Raw genomic sequence first — 20,006 nt, forward strand, 5'->3', positions numbered from 1 at the left:
CGGCTGTTCTCTCGAAATATTCGCTTTGTGTTTTCTTCAGAATTTTTGTTTGGCCTATAAAAACCCCATTTTTGGTCATTTTCTTTCTTTAAACTGAGATATCATCGTAAGCGGACCGTAATCGAAATCTGCAGTTGGGTGAGAAACAACAGCGAAAATCACAATGAATCCTAGAAGAATACAAATCCTATAAAACGTATGATTCTTTGAAAGATAAACACAAGAATTTCCTAATTCAATTGAATTTAATTGATTTTCCCACCTCATGACTTAAGAATAAAGAGTGAGTAAGATGATAATTATGCTAATGTGCAATTTAAAAATCATATATATGCAAGCCTGCCATTATCCCAGTGCCAGAGCCTAAGTAAAGCTCGGGCTCCTGGTACTAGAGACTTAAGGCCAGTGGTATAGGACTCTTGAATATGTTGAATCTGACGGTGTATGTGGATCAAGATTGATACCCCTTTTTATTTTTCCCTTTTTTAAAAACTATATGAAATTAAATGATTTCTTGAGTTAAATTATCTTTTTTAAATTATCTTAAACTAATAAACTTTAACGTTTAACTGTTAACTTCATAACTTAATATGACTTCAAATTTATTTTAACCTTTAGTTCCTTTCTTGATATTTATGGGTCGCTACTATGTTATCACTTCCCCTTAGGGTGTTGAGCTTAGCTTGTTGATTACATTAGTTCTATCATTCAGAGAGAACTTGTAAAGCAAAAATACCAAGTATCAAATCTATTTCTTTTTCGATTTTTAATATGATTTTTGTCATTCGCTGCGTGAGTATTTAGCACTTAGTTCTTATGCCTATTAGCATTTAAGAAGCCTTACTTTTTCTTTCTAAAAATAAAGCTCTTTCTATCTCGCTCTACTATAATCCTCTTCATCTACTTATACATTCAAGGTCATTCATTCGAATAAGAATGTCTGTACGCTGCAGATAACAGATACGACAGGATCTCATCAATTTCCAGCAATGCAGAGACTGAGTATATCAAAAGGTCACGCCTTCATTCTAGTGTATTCTGTTACCTCACGACAGTCCCTGGAGGAGCTTAAACCGATATGGCAACTTATCAGCGACATAAAGGTAAGGACAAACTTATTTAATTCTTCACCGGCGTTAAACGTTCTGGATAGGAAAATGCGGAGACAGGGAGAATATTAGCTGGGTTGTCTCCCTTAATACAATTTTACTAAATTTATTAAGAATAAAACCCAGTTGGTAAATTTAGTAAATCGAGGTCAAATTTAGTAATTTTTTTAAATTTAGTAATTTTGTTTTTAAATTTGTAAAAGTAAATTTGCCATAAATATGAAAAAATGTTTGATGATTTCTGTGCCAAGTTTTAATCTGTTGAACAAAATTTGAACATTTTCCTCTGTCTGAATTGATGTTTTTTTATTCTATGGATTCAGTTTCAGCCCCTCCCAGCTCTTCATCACCATCAGTATATCTCATGAAGCTTTAAAAATCTGAAGCGTAGATACAATCAACAAATTTCTTTTTGTTGAGGAATCAATTCTGGAGTCAATAATTCATTTTTAATGACAGTTTTGAACACAATGATAAGTGTATTCAAAGCATAACAGTCCATGGTCAGTTTTTTTCAAAAGTGGTGAAAACTGAACAAAAAAGGATGTACAGAATCCACTGGTGTGGTAAGTCCTCATGGGGGAGAAAAAACTGTCTCGAAGTGTTTTGTGTTTTTTTCTAAAGAGTGGACAGAAACCACGAACTTTTGAGTCCTCAAAAAAAAATGACTGCTTTTTCTAATGGCTATGTCCTAGTAATGTAGGTAAAACACACACATAGGCGAGTTATTGAGATATGTATGGAAAAAATGATTCAAACATAGGGAGTCAAGATAGATTGTATTCCAGGTGCCAGTTGACAAAAATACGCTTATTTCCAGGTCATCATGACACTTTTGTTTTATGCAATCTGAATGCAGTTTCTAGTCATATTGAGCCTGCTGATTACGATTATACCCAGGAATAGGTAGCTCCAAGGGTTGCTTTACCCTAAAAATGACTTAGAAGGTTAGAAAGTACTACATGGAGTGTTCTATACAATTTTTTTCAAGTTTACAATGCTACCTGTTACGTGACTCCTGCAGCACATGTAATTTTAAGAAGAAAAATAAATCATTGGCAATAAATGATGAGTTTTTAACTTATTGCCAAAAATTTTTATTAGAAACAATTATTATATACTCCAAGAACAGGTGCCTAACCTGTTTATTTTAGGCTGTTCTAGTCCCTCCTTAGCACTGTGAACTTATCACGCTTCAAAACTCTTACCTGAAAGCGTTGTTCTTAAACAACGCTTTCAGGCAAATTTATTAGAGACCTAGACCTACTCAAGTATATTGACTTCAATATGAAACGGGTCAAAGACTATGAAACCTTCAAAAGTTTGCAAATATTGTCAAACATAGGCTGCTGTCCATCAGTGCATCACAGTGGTTGTCTCTTGTAGCCACTGACGGGTCCGGGAGGCAGGTTTTTTGGCACCCTCTTATCCTGTTTTTTCTCCTTTTTTACTCTTTTTTAGAATAAATTTTACCAATCTGGTCAATTATTGGATCCTTTGTCATATTGCCCCCCCAAAGATTCTGCTAATTGGCACCCTTGTCACATTGGACCTTCTCAATGTTTACAGGATTTTAGAGCAGTGGGGTGCCTTGGTTCAGTTCCTGGGTGGTCAATCTAACAACGCTGACACTGATAGGGCTAGTCGGGAGACAGCAAGGCCGATTTACCGTTTGATGAACGATCCCTTCTGCAAAGCATATCTTTATTTTCTGTCTTTAACAGAAGATAATCAATGTGCTCTATCTTGAGTTTCATAGCAGAGCAGTTCACGTTCACAGTATTCTGAATAGCCCCAGAGCTATATTTACCTCTCCATTGAAGTGCTTAGTGAAGCCCAGTGTGATAGAAAAGGCTGCACATGAGGAAGTTTTGAAACTCTCCCTGGAGGATCAGACACTCCAAAGTGTAGTTCTTCCTCTGAGTGAATTAGACCTCGGTCCAAATATTGGGTTTCATTTGTTACAGTCGTTTTCTGCTGAACATTGCAGATTTTCGAAAAAACTGCAGGTCATATTATGTAGATCTCTGCAGGCAGATCTCTAAGTGGCTTGACAGCGAAGATGAGACACTCAAGAACCTCGAGTGCATCGATCCCACCGTTGCTTTGAGTGGTTCAACCAGAACACTTGTATAACTCATGGTTCCATCTTCAAATTTTTTGGGGAAGGCTGATAGGGAAATAGAGGGAAAAAGGGACATCCTTGATGTGCAGTGGTCAGAATTAGAGTCTAGGAGAGACTTCGTGAAGAATAGACTTAGTGACTTTTTTTGTGAGCCTAATATGTTCTTGAAAAATTTATAGTTGATGAAAGATGGTAGGGGGAACCGATGTTTGATGATCTCTGCAAATGATCTGTGTCCCCTGTTCTTCTGCTGAGTCAGAACGACAATTCTTAGTTTTGTCAAATCTGAAGACAAATCTCCGATCGGTTCCTTCGGAATAGGCTAAAGACAGAAATTTTTGCTGCAGTGATACACACGAAACAAATGATGTGCAGAGAAAATGAAAATGGGGCAGTAACGACTTGATCCATACCGCCGCAGTTAGAGTTAAGAATCTCAAGGTGGAAACCAAGAAAACCTTCTTTTACAGTTCAGGAGGAAGTTATAGATTTTGTGGACATTGAAGAATAGTTCAGATTGTTTTTTTTTCTTCCGATCGTTTCTTTGAGCACATAAAAAGCTAACAACATTGTTGAAATAACGAATGTGGAAGAAGGCTTATCCAGACATACAAATGTATGGAAAAGTGTCAACCACTTTTCCATTCGAGGGTGGTTTGATTACAAGAAATTAGTTGCCACATTTGCTAATTTGTCCCTGTTTGCGGGTCTTTAATGCGCCCATGTCATATCATCTAGGACGTTGGAATTATTTTCGTCTTCATGGAAACTACCACAAGGGAAATGTCTTTCATTTTTTTTATCCTTCATTCAAAGATTTTCATATGTTTGCTAAAATTGATTTGTGATTCATTCAAACAGCTGATCTCGAGAATATAACACTTGGATGAATAAAGTTTCTATCAGGATGGTAATCTCTAGATAGTTAAATAAATAGTTTTATGCCGGAGGTTCATACTTAAAAAAATGCTAGAATCATCTGAATTTTTGTCTTGACGTTAGTTTCTTGTTTGTCAGGCATCAAAAACTACCAATAGCAGTAAACTGCAGTCTACTCAGGTAGTAAATTACTATGTAATATACGGAGCTGCACAAAGTGACTGAAGGATCGATGCAGTCGATGTTCTTGAGCGTCTTATCGGTGCCAGGACAGCATCCCTTAAGGAAATGGCAAGAAATGGCTGTAATGTACAGACAAGGTTTACTAGGTAGGGTGTCGCATGCAATCCGTTTCCGGTAGAAGTTACTGCAGGAGTCGTGAGACAACTGTTGCCCTTTTGAATTCACTTCATGCGGGCGCAAACGGACAGCTGTTGTCCGACTCGGTCAAGTATGCAAGAAGTGATTTGAACAAACAGGATAGTAGTTTACCGAACGGTGAAAATTCACGACAGGTTGATGTTTTTACTTCTTTCTGATGATGACCCTTTCGGAGTAACGGTGAAAGAGGAACCCCTTTCACCGTTACTCTGAAAGGGTAATCCAGTTTTAGTTTTGTGTTTTGATTTAAGTTTTTTTTATTTTTATGAGTTTTATTCTGCAATGAGGACGGTCAAGTGGAGGTCCTGAACGAAAGTTTTTATGTAAGTTTTCAATTTTTTCACTGGCTGTTTATTGTCCTCGTTTTCCTCCTTTCTTTGATATTTTAGGTTTTATCATGTTTAGCCGGTGTGGTCTCAGAAATTATTTATCCAAGGGGATAATCTTTCATGAGGAGGGAAGTTTCCAAGGGATGAATTTTTCAGGGAAAATTTTACACTGGGGGGATTTGCCAATATTCCTAAATGAAGTTCTTTTTATGTCCTGCTTTCTCCTTGCCGACTCACTTTTTGAAGATGTTAAGGGTAATTGTCCAGGATCAACTTTCATCAAGATTGAATTTTCTAGAGAATAAATCAAGTTAGGAGGAGGGATTTTTCCGTTGAGGTGTAGCCAGATTCCCTGGAATTACTTAAAAAAGGATCAGAAACTATATAAAAAACAAGTTTTTTCAAGCTAAAGTAAGAAGCGACCTTAAAACTTAAAGCCAACAAACATCATTACATATATGAGGGAGGTTACCCCTCCTTAACACCTCGCTCTTTATGATGAAGTTTGAATCCTGTTTCATTTCTTTAAGAACATTTCCTGAAACACTGTGTTCGTTTAATTAGAACAATAAAAAGATTATTTTTGAAAGTACTAAAACACATTAGCGTAAAAACCGAGTGTGTTAAGAAGGAGCAGTATATACGTAATAATTTCTATTCTTTATAAGTTTTAGCGTTGCTCTGTACTTTAAGTTGAAAAAACTTTTTTTTTAATTTAGTCATGAAAGGAATTGAATTTTTAGAAAGGAGGAGTAGATTTCAGATTCAGCATCCGCAATTAGAATGTTCAACTAGAGACTAATGAAAATTGAAAAAGGAAAAGATTCTTTATCCTCTTTTTCAGTGTAGTGGTCTATAAATGCTAGAATTTACAAAGATTAACGGAATGACAATCAGTGTTTTGGAGAATTGACACCCATACAATTTTAGGGTCGTCTCAGCTCAGCTTCATAAAAGGTTAAGTATCCTGGCCAGACTCTAATAGTGCTTTTCTTTTTTACGTTTCCTGTAAATGATTTTTGTAAGAAAAGGTTTAATGTTTCGTCGTTTTAATATAGTTTGTATTGAAGGACTAAGTAGGCACAATTTACACAATTTAAGACCTAAAAGAATTAAATAAATACTTTATAAAAAAAAAACTTTTAAATTTTTACAACTTTGAGTTAAGAGCTCACAACATTCAAAATATTCAGAAAATTTTGAAGTTTGTATATCAGAAGTATTCTTTAGAATCGAAAAATTTATTTTCCTCTTTACAGTCCATTTGCAAAACGTTGTTTTTAAAAGTTTTTTTTATAAAGTGTTTATATGTTTAAACTAGGAAAAGTTTTTCCCCGTAGACTGACATTACCAATAAAAATTTGTAGCGCAACAGCAGCATTCGAGAACAGACTACTGAGATAATTTTATCCGTAAATGGTCTTTTTTTGTTACTTTTTTAGGTCCCTGAGATAATTTTCATAGATCTTTTTACTAGTGTTTGCTGGGGTCATTGCTAAGTTTTCCAAGAAACTTAATTGATACTTAGTTTACATGACATCTGCCAAAACCTAGTATCTGCATCATTAATTTTCCGAAATTATTATTCCTGTATTGTTTTTTTCATTTTGAGCATGAGAGAAACAGATAAATGCATAATTTCGTCAATAGGCTCTCCAAAGTCGTTTTTCCCATGTTTACTATTTCCTGATTCTACTCGAACTAGAATATCGTTTTGTAATTCTAGTACAGTATGTTCATCTCGGTTTTGACTGTAAACTATGTTGAAAAACTTTTTATTCTTTAGCTTAATTTAAAAACTGTTTTAAGGCTATTAAAAACATGAAAAAGACGAAAAGCAATTGAAACATGCTTATTATAGGTCAATAGATCTATTACACCGATCGTGTGCAACTTCAGGGACTTATTCTTATTTACTTGACCAACCATTTTTTGGTTCCTAAGGGAACTGTGAAAACATACAATTGAAAAATAGTCATAGAGGATTCATCCATGATGAAACAAATTTATTTCATTGCAATGTTTGTGCGTTTCGGTTGCCCTGGATGAAAGAGATGATAGAACTAGCACCTCCAAATGGACAAGTCTCTTTGAAATTATTTTAATAATATGAAAATAAACACAGCTGAGGCTATTATTATTTCAAGTATTATTGACTAAAAGACCAATTAAAAGAAAACGGGAAACTAACAAAGAATGAAACTTTGCCACCTTATCGTATGTTTAACAAAATAGAAAGGCTAAAAAAGCTTAATTTTGATTGATAAAAATTTAGATTATATTTATAAGGCTGGGACCAACGAAGTGGCGCCATACATTTATAAGGCTGGGACCAACGAAGTGGCGCCATACATTTCAATTTTACAGAAGTTTGTCGTCTATAGTCGAAACGATTCTTATAAGCTGTGTCTTTAAAATATTCTATAGCAATAGCATATTGAAAGATGATGTCATGTGTACCTTGTACTTTCGGCTTGGAGTAATTCAACAAGGAGGGCAATTCAAAAAAGCCCTTCAAAACTTTGAAGGGCTTCAGCTGGAAGATATCGCGCAAGTTGGATAAATCATGATTTGCTAAGAATTTAAAATCTGTCAGCACTTTAGACTAAGAATAATTATTGATTAGATGATCTGTTGGCTTTTTCTTACAAGTCGAGCAGTATAATAGACAGAAGGGAAGCTCAATATTAGCAATACTCATCTTCTAAAGGCTTCCAAAATCCAATTAAAACGCGAAGATACAAAGGTAGTAACACGCTAGAAGTTACATACTTACCGTTATAAGCGGCTGACACTATTCTAACATTCACAACACCAATAATAGTGCATTGTTCAATTAAAGTAAAACATGGCTGCTAAGCATTTTAGGAAGTATTTTATATTAATGTTTAAGCAATAATTTTGTAAAAAGTAGCTGAGATAAATGTCTAGTTAAAAGCAGAAGAAAGTTGCTTTAAGTAAAAAAAAAAGTTTGGAGATTATTCCACACTCCTCTCTGGAATGCGGCCGTGCAAAACTCTTTCTTATGCTGTTCTAGTTTCGTATCCCCTTTTTGGTATTAAATCGTCCTTGTTGTTTATTGGTTGAATTAGTTGTTTGTCAGCTGTGTGTCAATAAATGTCAATAAACGTCAAAAATGTCATATTTCTTACTAGCAAACTTGTGAAAAGTGTAAATTTTTAAGGCTGAATTGGCTTATTATAAAACCCAACTCAATATTCTAATGAAAAATGAGAATTGAGAGTAAGAAGAACCTCACATATCATTGGAGTTTCAGGTTAAGATTTCCTAGGGTTGAGATATTCTAGTATCTATAATTCAAAGGAATGCTGTAAACCCAAGTGAGTGAGTTTTAGTTTCCTTTGTTTGTATAGTCCTCATTGCAGTAATAAGATAAAATATATTCATAAGAAGAAACAAAAGTCAGACAAACAAACACATTGCACTGATACACACAAATGCTTCACGACTCGTCTTACTTTTCGAATTTGCATTCTAACTGGTGTCTACCCCTTTGCTTTCGTATTTCATTAAAAATATGATAGAATAGTTTATGAAAAGATCCTCCAATTACTTATCCTGTGGCTTTATATCGATATGTCGAGAAAAAAAAATCCCTTTAGGGGTGTAGTAAATAATGTGAGTTTTTTTTTAAAGGAGTCTTCAAAAAGGTTACTTAAATGCAAAATGGAATATCTGTTATAAGATATATCCTTTACATATAAACATCAAAATAATTAATTTTAATGTAGTGTTTACAAATTGTATTAGTTGCGGTTTTTCAGAAACAAACAATCTCATTCAAAACCGGAATATTCTTTTTAAAAAGCGAGAAACTCATAATTAACTGTCGGTGCTCTATCATTCTTTGATTATTAAATGTTCATCCTCCAGAATGTTAACAAAGGTATTATGACATAATGTCGTTCCATTTACAGTACTTTTACTGCCTTCTTTTTCCATAGATGCGTCGTATCTTCTCATTTCAGAGATTAAGCAAGTGATAATATTTCTTATTAATTAACTGAAACGAGAGGAAAAAGAAAGAAAAAGAACATATTTCATTTTGTCACTGATGTAGCTGATATTTTCGCTTTTAGTAAGATTAAATAAAAAAAAACAGGTTTTTTTTTAACTGAAAGTAAGGAGCGACATTAAAACTTAAAACGAACAGAAATTACTTCGTATATGAAAGGGGCTGCTTCCTCGTCAACGCCCCGCTCTTTACGCTAAAGTTTGACTCTTTCTCTCGACTCTTCTTTTTAAAACAGTAAAAAACTTTAGTGTAAGGAGCGGGGCGTTGATGAGGAAGCAGCCCCTTTCATATACGAAGTAATTTCTGTTCATTTTAAGTTTTAATATCGCTCCTTACTTTTAGTTAAAAAAATCTTGTTTTTTTTTAATTTAATTTCTGAACGTTTTTGAATCCATGCATGTTTTGATTTTGGCTCTCCACAGAGGAATAATTAAAATGAAATTTGCATATTTTTTTTGACTAAATAGCTTTCTCATAGTTTTGATCGAATGATTTTGAGAAAAAAAGAGCGGGGGAGGAAGCCTAGTTGCTCTCCAATTTTTTGGTTACTTAAAAAGGCAACTTAAACTTTCAATTTTTTACGAATGTTTTTATCAGTAAAAGATATACGTAACTTATAAATTAGCTTACGTAACGAATTTTTGTATTCTCATGATTTTACTACATATATGAAGGGGTTCACCCCCTCGTCAGTACCTCGTTCTTTACACTAAAGCTTAAATTTTGTCCCAATTCATTAAGAATGACCCCTGAATCACAAAAGCCGTAGAATAAATAGTTGAAATTACTAAAAATACTTTAGCGTAAGGAGCGAGTTATTAGGAGGAGGTGAGCCCCTCATTTGCTTAAAAATTTATGTTCGTTTTAAGTTTTAATGCTGCTCCTTACTTCCAGTTGAAAAAACTTTTTCATATTTATTTTTTCCTTTTTTAAATAATGCTAGAAAATCCTGCGCTCCCTTCATGGAAATTTTCATCCCCCATGACAAATTACTCGATGGAAAGTTCCCCCAACGTATCCCCCCCTTCTCAGCCCCTCACTCCAACCAAAAAATCCCCCTTAAAACGTCTGTACACTTTCCAATAACCATTACTATATGCAAGAACAGGTCAAAGTTTGTAACTTGTAGCCCCTCCCACGGGGACTGTGGGGGAGTAAGTCGTCCCCAAAGACATAGTTATAAGGTTTTTCGACTACGCTGAACAAAATGGATATCTCAGAATTTTGATTTGTTGACTTTGGGAAAATAATTAGGGTGGGAGGGGGCCTAGGTGCCCTCCAGTTTTTGGTCACTTAAAAGGGGCACTAGAACTTTTCATTTCCGTCAGAATGAGCCCTATTGCAACATTCTAGGACCACTGGGTCGATACGATCACCCCTGGGAAAAAAAACAACAAAAAAAACAAATAAACACGCATCCGTGATCTCCCTTCTGGCAAAATACAAAATTCCACATTTTTGTAGATAAGAGCTGAAAACTTCTGTAATAGGGTTCTCTGATACGCTGAATCTGATGGTGTGATTTTCGTTAAGATTCTATGACTTTTAGGGGGGGGGGGTTCCTTTCTATTCTCTAAAATAAGGTAAATTTTCTCAGGCTCGTAACTTTTGATGGGTAAGACTAAACTTAATGAAACTTATATATTTAAAATCAGATTAAAATGCGACTCTTTTGATGTTGCTATTTGTATCAAACTTCTATTTTTTAGAGTTTTGGTTACTATTGAGCCGGGTCGCCCTTACTACAGTTCGTTACCACGAACTGTTTGACAATAGCAATATCTTGGTAGAATAGAGTTCAAATTGACAAGTAATTCTCATCAAACAGTTCGTGGTAACGAACTGTAGTAAGGAGCGATCCGGCTCAATAGTAACCAAAACTCTAAAAAATTGAATTTTGATATCAATAGCTACATCAAAAGAATCGCATTTTAATGCTGATTTTAAATATATAAGTTTCATCAAGTTTAGTCTTAGCTATCAAAAGTTACGAGCCTGAGAAAATTTGCCTTATTTAGGAAAATAGGGGGAAACACCCCCTAAAAGTCGTAGGATCTTAACGAAAATGACACCATCAGATTCAGCGTATCAGAGAACCCTACTGTAGAAGTTTCAAGCTCCTATCTATAAAAATGTGGAATTTTGCATTTTTTGCCCGAAGACAAATCACGGGTGCGTGTTTATTTGTTTTTTTTTTTTTTTTGTTTGTTTTTTTTCCAGGGGTCATCGTATCGACCAAGTGGTCCTAGAATGTCGCAAGAGGGCTCATTCTAACGGAAATGAAAAATTCTAGTGCCCTTTTTAAGTGACCAAAAAAATTGGAGGGCATCTAGGCCCCCTCCCACGCTCATTTTTTTCCCAAAGTCAACGGATCAAAATTTTGAGATAGCCATTTTGTTTAGCATAGTCGAAAATCATAATAACTATGTTTTTGGGGATGACTTGCTCCCCCACAGCCCCTGGGGGAGGGGTTGCAAGTTACAAACTTCAACCAGTGTTTACATATAATAATGGTTATTGGAAAGTGTACAGACGTTTTCAGGGTTTTTTTTTTTTGGTTTTGGGGGTAGGGTTGAGGGAGGGGGCTATGTGGGAGGATCTTTCCTTGGAGAAATATGCCATGGGGAAAAAATTCAATGAAAAGGGCGCAGGACGAATCTGGTCACGTTAGAAAAAAACGTCAAATTAAGAGCTTAATATACAATGCTGGGTGTTCGGAGCCTCTCTATTATGGAGTATAATTTGAAAATAACACAACTATACGAGCGATAAAACATATATACCACAACCATAACTCAACTAACGAAAGAACTGCTAAGAGATAACACAACTATAAAGCGAAAACAGGTGAAAACTAACGGGAAAATAAACGAACTAAGAGGTGGAAGGGGCCCAGAGAAAAAATATAATCCTTTTTCAATTTTGAGCCTAACTTCCGCAAAGGAGTAATAATGTCAGAAGCCCCGAAATACCGAATTATTTTCTTTTCAAACAGTTCGTGGTAAGGAACTGTAGTAAGGGGCGACCCGGCTCAATAGTAAACGAAACTCTAAAAAACGGAATTTTGATGCTAAAAGATACATCAAAAGATTCGAATTTTTACGCTGATTCTAAATTTTAAGTTTCAATTAATTTAGTCTTTGTCATCAAAAGTTACGAGCCTGAGAAAATTTGCCCTATTTTGGAAAAAAGGGGGAAACATCCATTAAAAGTCACAGAATCTTTACGAAAATCACACTATCGCATTCGGTATATCAGAGGACTCTATAGCAAAAATTTCAAGCTCCTATCTAAAAAATGTGGAATTTTGTATTTTTTGCCAGAAGACAAATTACGGGTGCGTGTTTATTTATTTGTTTTTTTTTTCCCAGGGGTCATCTTATCGACCAAGTGGTCCTTGGATGTCGCGAGAGGGCTCATTCTAACGGAAATGAAAAGTTCTAGTGCCCTTTTTAAGTGACCAAAAAATTGGAGGGCAAATAGGCCCCCTCCCATGCTCATTTTTTCCAAAAGTCAACAGATTAAAATTTTAAGATAGCCATTTTGTTCAGCATAGTCGAAAACCATAATAACTATGTCTTTGGGAATGACTTACTCCCCCACAATCCCTAAGGGAGGGGCTGCAAGTTACAAACTTTGACCAGTGTTTACATATAGTAATGGTTATTGGGAAGTGTACAGGCGTTTTCATGGGGATTTTTTGGTTTGGGGGGTGGGGTTGATGGGAGAGGGCTTTGTGGGAGGATCTTTCCTTTGAGGAATATGTCGCGGGGGAAGAAAAATTCAATGAAAAGGGCGCAGGATTTTCTAGCATTACTATAAAAAAAAACAATGAAAAAATAAACATGAAAACGTTTTTTCAAATGAAAGTAAGGAATAGCATTGAAATTTAAAACGAACAGAGATTATTACGCATATGAGGGGTTCTAAAAATACTTTAGCATAAAGAACGAGGTATTTAGGAGGAGATAGATACCTCGCTCTTGATGCTAAAATATTTTTTAGTGATTTCAACTATTTATTGTACGGCCTTTTTGATTCAGGGGTCATTCTTAAAGGATTGGGACAAAACTTACGATTTAGTGTAGAGAGCGAGGTATTAACGAGGGTACAAACCCCCTCGTACACATAATAAAAATATAAGAATATAAAAGTTTGTTACGTAAGTTAATTCTTAAGTTACGTATATTTTTTACTAATAAAAACGTTCGTTGAATATTAAAAGTTCTAGTAGCCTTTTTAAGTAACCGAAAAATTGGAGGGCAGCTAGGCCTCCTTCCCCACCCCTTATTTCTCAAAATCATCTGATCAAAACTAAGAGAAAGCCATTTAGCCAAAAAAAATTAATATACTAATTTCATTTCAATAATTTATGTGCGGAGAGCCAAAATCAAACATGCATTAATTCAAAAACGTTCAAAAATTAAATAAAAAAAACTAGTTTTTTTAACTGAAAGTAAGGAGCAACATTAAAACTTAAAACGAACAGAAATTACTCCGTATATGAAATGGGTTGTCCCCTCCGCAGTCCCACGCTCTTTACGCTAAAGTTTTTAATTGTTTTAAAAAGTAGAATTGTGGCAAAGAGACAAACTTTAGCGTAAAGAGCGAGGGACTGCGGAGGGGACAGCCCATTTCATATACGGAGTAATTTCTGTTCGTTTTAAGTTTTAATGTCGCTCCTTACTTTCAGTTAAAAAAACTAGTTTTTTTTATTTAATTTCAAAACAAAAACGAAAAGAATAATATTCAGTTGTAATAAGGTTGTGTATATAATAATAATATGATATATATTATTAATATATAATAGGGGGAAATTGTTAAAGGATGCGGCACTAGACCCTTAAGGTCCGAGCCGGCGGCACTGATCTCAGTCTCAACGCCCTTCAGCCAGGAAGTGCAATGGGGGCTGGGGCTAGTCATCCTGTGGTTACACACACCCTTCCTATTTAACTTCGCCAGATTTCCCTGGGTGCCCATTTAGAGCTGGGTCGACTCCGAGTGAGCTTACAGTCACGCCATTGAACCCCGGCCCCAACCAAACAAGTGGGTATGCTAGGATTAGAACCCTCACCGTCTCGGACATAATGTAATAATAATAATAGCAATAATAATAATAATAAGAATAATATAACAGCAATAATAATAATAAAAGCAATAATAATAACATAAATAAAATATAACAATATTAATTTAAAACAAAAAGAAGATTATTTGTACAAATAATCTTATATTCAGGAGAAGGAAATAAATCTATATCTTTTTTAAGGTGATTAACTCAAAAAGACTTTTCCCACAAAACAAGTTTTTCAAAAAAAAGTAAAGACTTCAAATAAGCCAAGAATGAGCAAAAATAAATTTAGAAAATCTTCCAAACGTAAAACTAAAACAAATACCTATCAAGCTTAGAACAAGCAAAAATTAACGAGTAAGGCTGATAATCCCCATGCCTTCTCAAAACAAGAACACAATTTGCGCTTCATTAAAAAAAAAAAAAAAAAAAAAAAAAAAAAAAAAAAAAAAAAACAGAAGCAAATGACTGTGGAATGTCAGTTTAATTGACATTTGCTGATGTTTGCTCTTTAAAGTTTCGGTAATCTTTTATTTTTGAAAGCAAAAAAATTGAAAGCGTTTCAAAAGTATTCTTTTTCAGTAAAGTTCAAACTGTGTTCTGGTCTTTAGAAGGCATGGGGATTATCAGCCCTACTTATGTTAATTTTTGCTCATTTGAGTTTTACCCGGCTATTTACTATATTCTCTGTTTGTTTTAAGTTTAATTTATTTAGTGATAGGGATTTGAGGTAGTTTCACGCTTGGAAGATTGCTTGACTTTTATTTTCGCCCATTCTTGGCTTAATGGAGCACTTTACATTTCTTTGAAAAACTTGTCTAATGGAAAAATTCTTTTTAAATCAATTTCTGTTAGTTTTTTATTGACATAGTCTTTTTCAAGGAAAAAATAATATTTATATCTATTCATTTTTTTCTACAAGAATCCAAAGTATGGGTTGCCATTTGTGTGTTGGAGAAACTTTTTCAACAATTTTTAATCATGACTCAAACAGTATTTTTAATTTAATTTTATAGCTTCTGAAGTTGATCTGAAAAATAAAACTTAATATCATTCTAAAAACATTCTATCTATGCTCTTTGACAACCTGGATACTCTTACGCTTTTTTTTATTTATTTAAAATGTAATAGCTGAAGTAGTAATATTAGTATCAGCAAAAGTTTCAACACAATAACCCCAGACGTTCTCGGTATGTTGGTGAGGTGTGTTGTTGGTGAACATAAACACAATGCTTTTTCATTCATTTTAAAGCAGCATCAAGTTCTAAAGTATAATCGGCCAATTGCATAATTGTGGGGACTGACACGCAAATATCCCTAAAGACATAGCTGTTCCACCGTTCTACTATGCTGAACGAAATGGCTGTCTCAAAATTTTGATTGGATGTGCTTGGAAAATGAATGGGTTTCAAACAGTTCGTGGTAACGAACTGTAGTAAGGAGCGATCCGGCTCAATAGTAACCAAAACTCTAAAAAATGGAATTTTGATACCAATAGCTACATCAAAAGAATTGCATTTTAATGCTGATTTAAAATATATAAGTTTCATCAAGTTTAGTCTTACCCATCAAAAGTTACGAGCCTGAGAAAATTTGCCTTATTTCAGAAAATAGGGGGAAACATCCCCTAAAAGTCATAGAATCTTAAAGAAAATCACACCATCAGATTCAGCGTATTAGAGAACCCTACTGTAATAGTTTCAAGCTCCTATCTGCAAAAATGTGGAACTTTGTATTTTTTGTCAGAAGGCAGATCATGGATGCGTGTTTATTTGTTTGTTTGTTTGTTTGTTTTTTTTCCAGGGGTGATCGTATCGACCCAGCGGTCCTAGAATCTTGCAAGAGGGCTAATTCTAACGGAAAAGAAAAGTTTTAGTTGCCTTTTTAAGTGACCAAAAAAATTGGAGAGAACCTGAGATAGCCATTTTATTCAGCGTAGTCGAAAAACCTTCTAACTATGTCTTTGGGGAAGACTTACTCCTCCACAGTCCCTGTGGGAGGGGCTACAAGTTACAAACTTTGACAAGTGCTTACATATAGTAATGGTTATTGGGAAGTGTACAGACGTTTTCAGGGGGACTTTTTGGTTGAGGGGAGGGGTTGACAAGAGGGGGATATGTTGGGGAGCTTTCCATCGAGGAGTTTGTCATGGGGGAAGAAAATTTCCATGAAGGGAGCGCAGGATTTGCTAGCATTATTTAAAAAAAACAATGAAAAAATAAATAAGAAAAGTTTTTCTACTGGAAATAAGGAGCAGCATTAAAACTTAAAACGAACAGAAATTATTACGCATATGAGGGGCTCACCTCCTCCTTATACCTCGCTCTTTACGCTAAAGTATTTTTAGTGATTTCAACTATTTATTCTACGGCTTTTGTGACTCAGGGGTCATTCTTAATGAATTGGGACAAAATTTAATCTTTAGTGTAAAGAGCTAGGTACTGACGAGGGGGTGAACACCTCATATATGTAATAAAAACATGAGATTACAAAAGTTCGTTACGTAAGCTAATTTATAAGTTACGTTTATCTTTTACTAATGAAAACATTCGTAAAAAATTAAAAGTTCTAGTTGCCTTTTTAAGTAACCAAAAAATCGCAGGGCAACTGGGCTTCCTCCACCGTTCCCTTTTTTCTCAAAATCATTCGATCAAAACTATGAGAAAGCCATCTAGCCAAAAAAAAAAAAAACTTGCAAATTTCTTGTTAATTATTCCTCTGCGGAGAGCCAAAATCAAAACATGCATTGATTCAAAAACGTTCAGAAATTAAATAAAAAAAAGTTTTTTTTAGCTGAAAGTAAGGAGCGACATTAAAACTTAAAACGAGCAGAAATTACTTCGTATATGAAAGGGGCTGCTTCCTCATCAACGCCCAGCTCTTTGCGCTAAAGTTTTTTAATGTTTTAAAAAGCGGAGTTGAGAGAAAGAGTCAAACTATTAGAATCTATAGAATCGATAGAATCTATTGCTGTCCTATGTGTGGATCTCAGGATGAAAGTTTAATACATTTTGTGTGTGAATGTGTCGAATTCAATGAATGGAGGCGAGAGATGTATGGTGAAGAAAAATTGAATGAAATATGGACGGTAGATAGAATGAAAGAGACAAATTTTCTGAGTATTAAAAGGATAGCAAGATTTGTAAGGATTGCAGTGGCATATCGGGAGCGTTTTCTTTAAATAGTATTAATTTATTTTAGTTAATTTGTTGTTTGTTTTTTGTTATGTAAATTTACTATGGCCCACAGGCTTTTTCTGGAATAAATTATTGTTATTATTATTATTATTATTATTATTATTATTATTATTATAATGTTTTACGAAATCGGTGGTCATATAAACTTCAAATGGGGCTCATTTGATTTGAAATTGGAAGTTATAGTGCTCATTTTAAGAGTCAAGAGTGAGAAGAGTGACAGCAACCACCCCCCCCCCCCACGCACACACTCATCATTATCCCAAAGACGTCAAGTCAAAATTTTGAGAAAGCGAGTTTGGTCATGGAGTCGAAGGGTCCGGAAATTATGTCTTTGAGGAAGACAGTCCCGCTACCATAGCTCTGAGGGATAGGGCTGTAAGTTATACCCCAGGGGCACATACGGTTCTTAGAGAAAGTGTGGTCGTATGTACAAGCGTACTTCGGAGCCTTCGATCGCACATACTCGTACTTCGGAGGGGACTGATTGGATTGGTAATCTGAATTTCTAGTACCCTTTTTAAGAGTCAAAGTGATTGTGATCTGAGGATAGCCTTCTCCCCCTCAACACATCGTGTTTTCCCGAAACACATTGAATAAAAAGTCTGAGCCAGCCATTTCATTCAGAATAGTCCAAAGATCATTTAACAAGGCTTTTGGGGTTGATACAAACCACCAGAGCGTGGGGGCGAGGGTTGCAAATTATGCTGCGGAGCATTTAAGGTTTTTATGGAGAGCATGGTTGTTAAACTTTAGAAGAACCTCATTGGTTGAAAATATAGATTTCTAGTTCCTTTTAAGCGTCGAAAGTGATGGGGGATTTAGCTCCCTCCGACAATCCCTCCTTTCATGAAACGCATCTGATTGAAGTTATTAGATAACAATTTTGTTCAATATAGTCCAATGAACATATAATAATGCCTGTAGGATTGACACAACCCCTAGGGCTCTGGAGAATAGATTTTAAGATATACCATGAGGGCATGTAAAGTTTTATGGAATGAGCGGTCGTATAAACTTCAGGTGGGCAGGCTCAATTGATTTGAAATTGGAAATTATAGTGCCTTTTTTAAGAGTGAAAGTGATTTGAGAGCAACCAATCCCCCCCCCCCGACAGTCATTATTTTCCTTAACACTTCCAACCCATATTTGGATATAACAATTTTGTTCATGGCGGTTGAAGGATCCAGAAATTATGTATGTAAGGAAAACCAATTGCCCCCCCCCTACATCCTTCAGGGTAAGTGTTGTATATTATGGCCTGGTAGCATATAAGGCGCTGATAGAAAGTGTGGTCGTACATGATTTTGATGGAACTCATTGTACTGGTAATCATAAGTCCTATTGTCCTTTTTAAAAGTTAAAGTAATCAGAGCGCACCTGCTCTTCCCCTGACACACACATACAAGCACGTCGTTTTTTCTCCAGATTCATCCGATAGATACTCCAGAACAAGCCATTTATTCAAAATGGCCCAAAGATCATATATCAAGGCTTTTGGGGTTGATACAGACCACCAGAGCCTAAGGGCAAGGGTTGTAAGTTATGCCCATGGGGCCTTTAAAGTTCTTATAGAAAGGAGGGTTGTATAAACTTTAAAAGTGGCTCATTTGGTTGAAATTGGAATTTCTATTTTCCTTTTAAGAGACAATAGTGATAGAGGTCAACTAGCCTTTCCTCCTAGCACCCAACTGCCCCTCTTTTTACCAAATGTATCTGATTGAAATTGTGCAATGGTAGTTTTGTTTAAAATAGTCAAAAGAAAACACAACAATGCCTCCAGGGTTGGAAAACCCCCAAGGCCCTTGTACAAGGGATTAAGTTATACCCTGGGGCAAATAAGTCTCTTATGGAAGGGATGGTCATATCAAATTCAGATTCGTCTCATTTGATTTTAAATTGCAAGTTGTAGTTCTCTTTTTAAGAGTCAGCGATTTCAGAGAACTCCCCGCCCAGACCCTTCATTTTCCATAAAAAACATCCAAACAAGGTTTTGAGACATTAATTTTTACTGCATTATTGAAAAGCTCAGTAATTTTGTGTTTGTGGAGCCCCCCCCCCCCCCGAGGCCTCAGGGCAAGGCTTGCAAGTTATGCAATTTGTTCATTGTTAACGTATAGTGTATATTATTGAGAAGAGTTATGCATGTTTGACTTCTATTTTCCAAAAATATTAAGGGCATTAAGATAAGTCTTTCAGGGAATGTTGAAGGGAGTGCAGAACTAAATCATAACATATTAAGTGTATATGGGTTGTCAAAAGGGTGTCCCTCAGGATTGACTGAGTATACATAGATAGATAAGTGCATTTCAACCAACTATTTTTTCTTTTTTCTTTTGTCAAACATTTTTGCCTGTTCTGGATTGGACGACAATTCGCCCTTAGCTGAATCCAACAACGTAGAATCGTAGCCTTTAAATCTTAAATAAACTTCCCCTCTGAAACTAGGTTTAGCCTGATTATAATTTTGTATAGTTGTATAATCTAAAACTAGTTTTTGCCAATCCTGAATTTCCTGACTCTCTAATATAAATCGTACCCGTTTTTCTAAATATGTTGGTATATCATTTGAACAAAGACCACTTTTCCATAAGTAAGGCATTCCTACTTTCTCTAGTAATGATTTAATCGGATTAGTAAAGGGATGGCCACAAAGTTTTTAAACCACTTTCCAAAATATGATCATATGCCACTCTTACTAATCTGTCTTCATTACTCTTGATTATTTTCAATCAGAATATAAGCATCAAAATAGACCTACGTAGCTTTAAAGAAAACACGCCCATATTACCTTTCAGAATCTTTGAATGAGTTGTCTGATGCAGACTAAAAGCTCTTTTATAATACTGGAGCAGAAGGGACTCCAGTTTCTGCACCGT

General features: G+C 35.2%; 1 protein-coding gene across 1 annotated transcript in view; it reads left to right on the forward strand.

Annotated features, from left to right (window-relative positions):
• LOC136034613 (GTP-binding protein Di-Ras2-like) overlaps positions 1-20,006 on the forward strand; it is a 48,565-nt gene that overhangs the window by 15,623 nt on the left and 12,936 nt on the right. Inside the window, exon 3 of the mRNA XM_065715899.1 lies at positions 918-1,103. Coding sequence (XP_065571971.1) covers positions 918-1,103 — 186 coding nt within the window. The remainder of the gene's footprint in view (positions 1-917; positions 1,104-20,006) is intronic.

This window comes from Artemia franciscana, chromosome 13 (genome assembly GCF_032884065.1).
Source record: "Artemia franciscana chromosome 13, ASM3288406v1, whole genome shotgun sequence".
In the NCBI taxonomy this organism is placed as follows: domain Eukaryota; kingdom Metazoa; phylum Arthropoda; class Branchiopoda; order Anostraca; family Artemiidae; genus Artemia; species Artemia franciscana.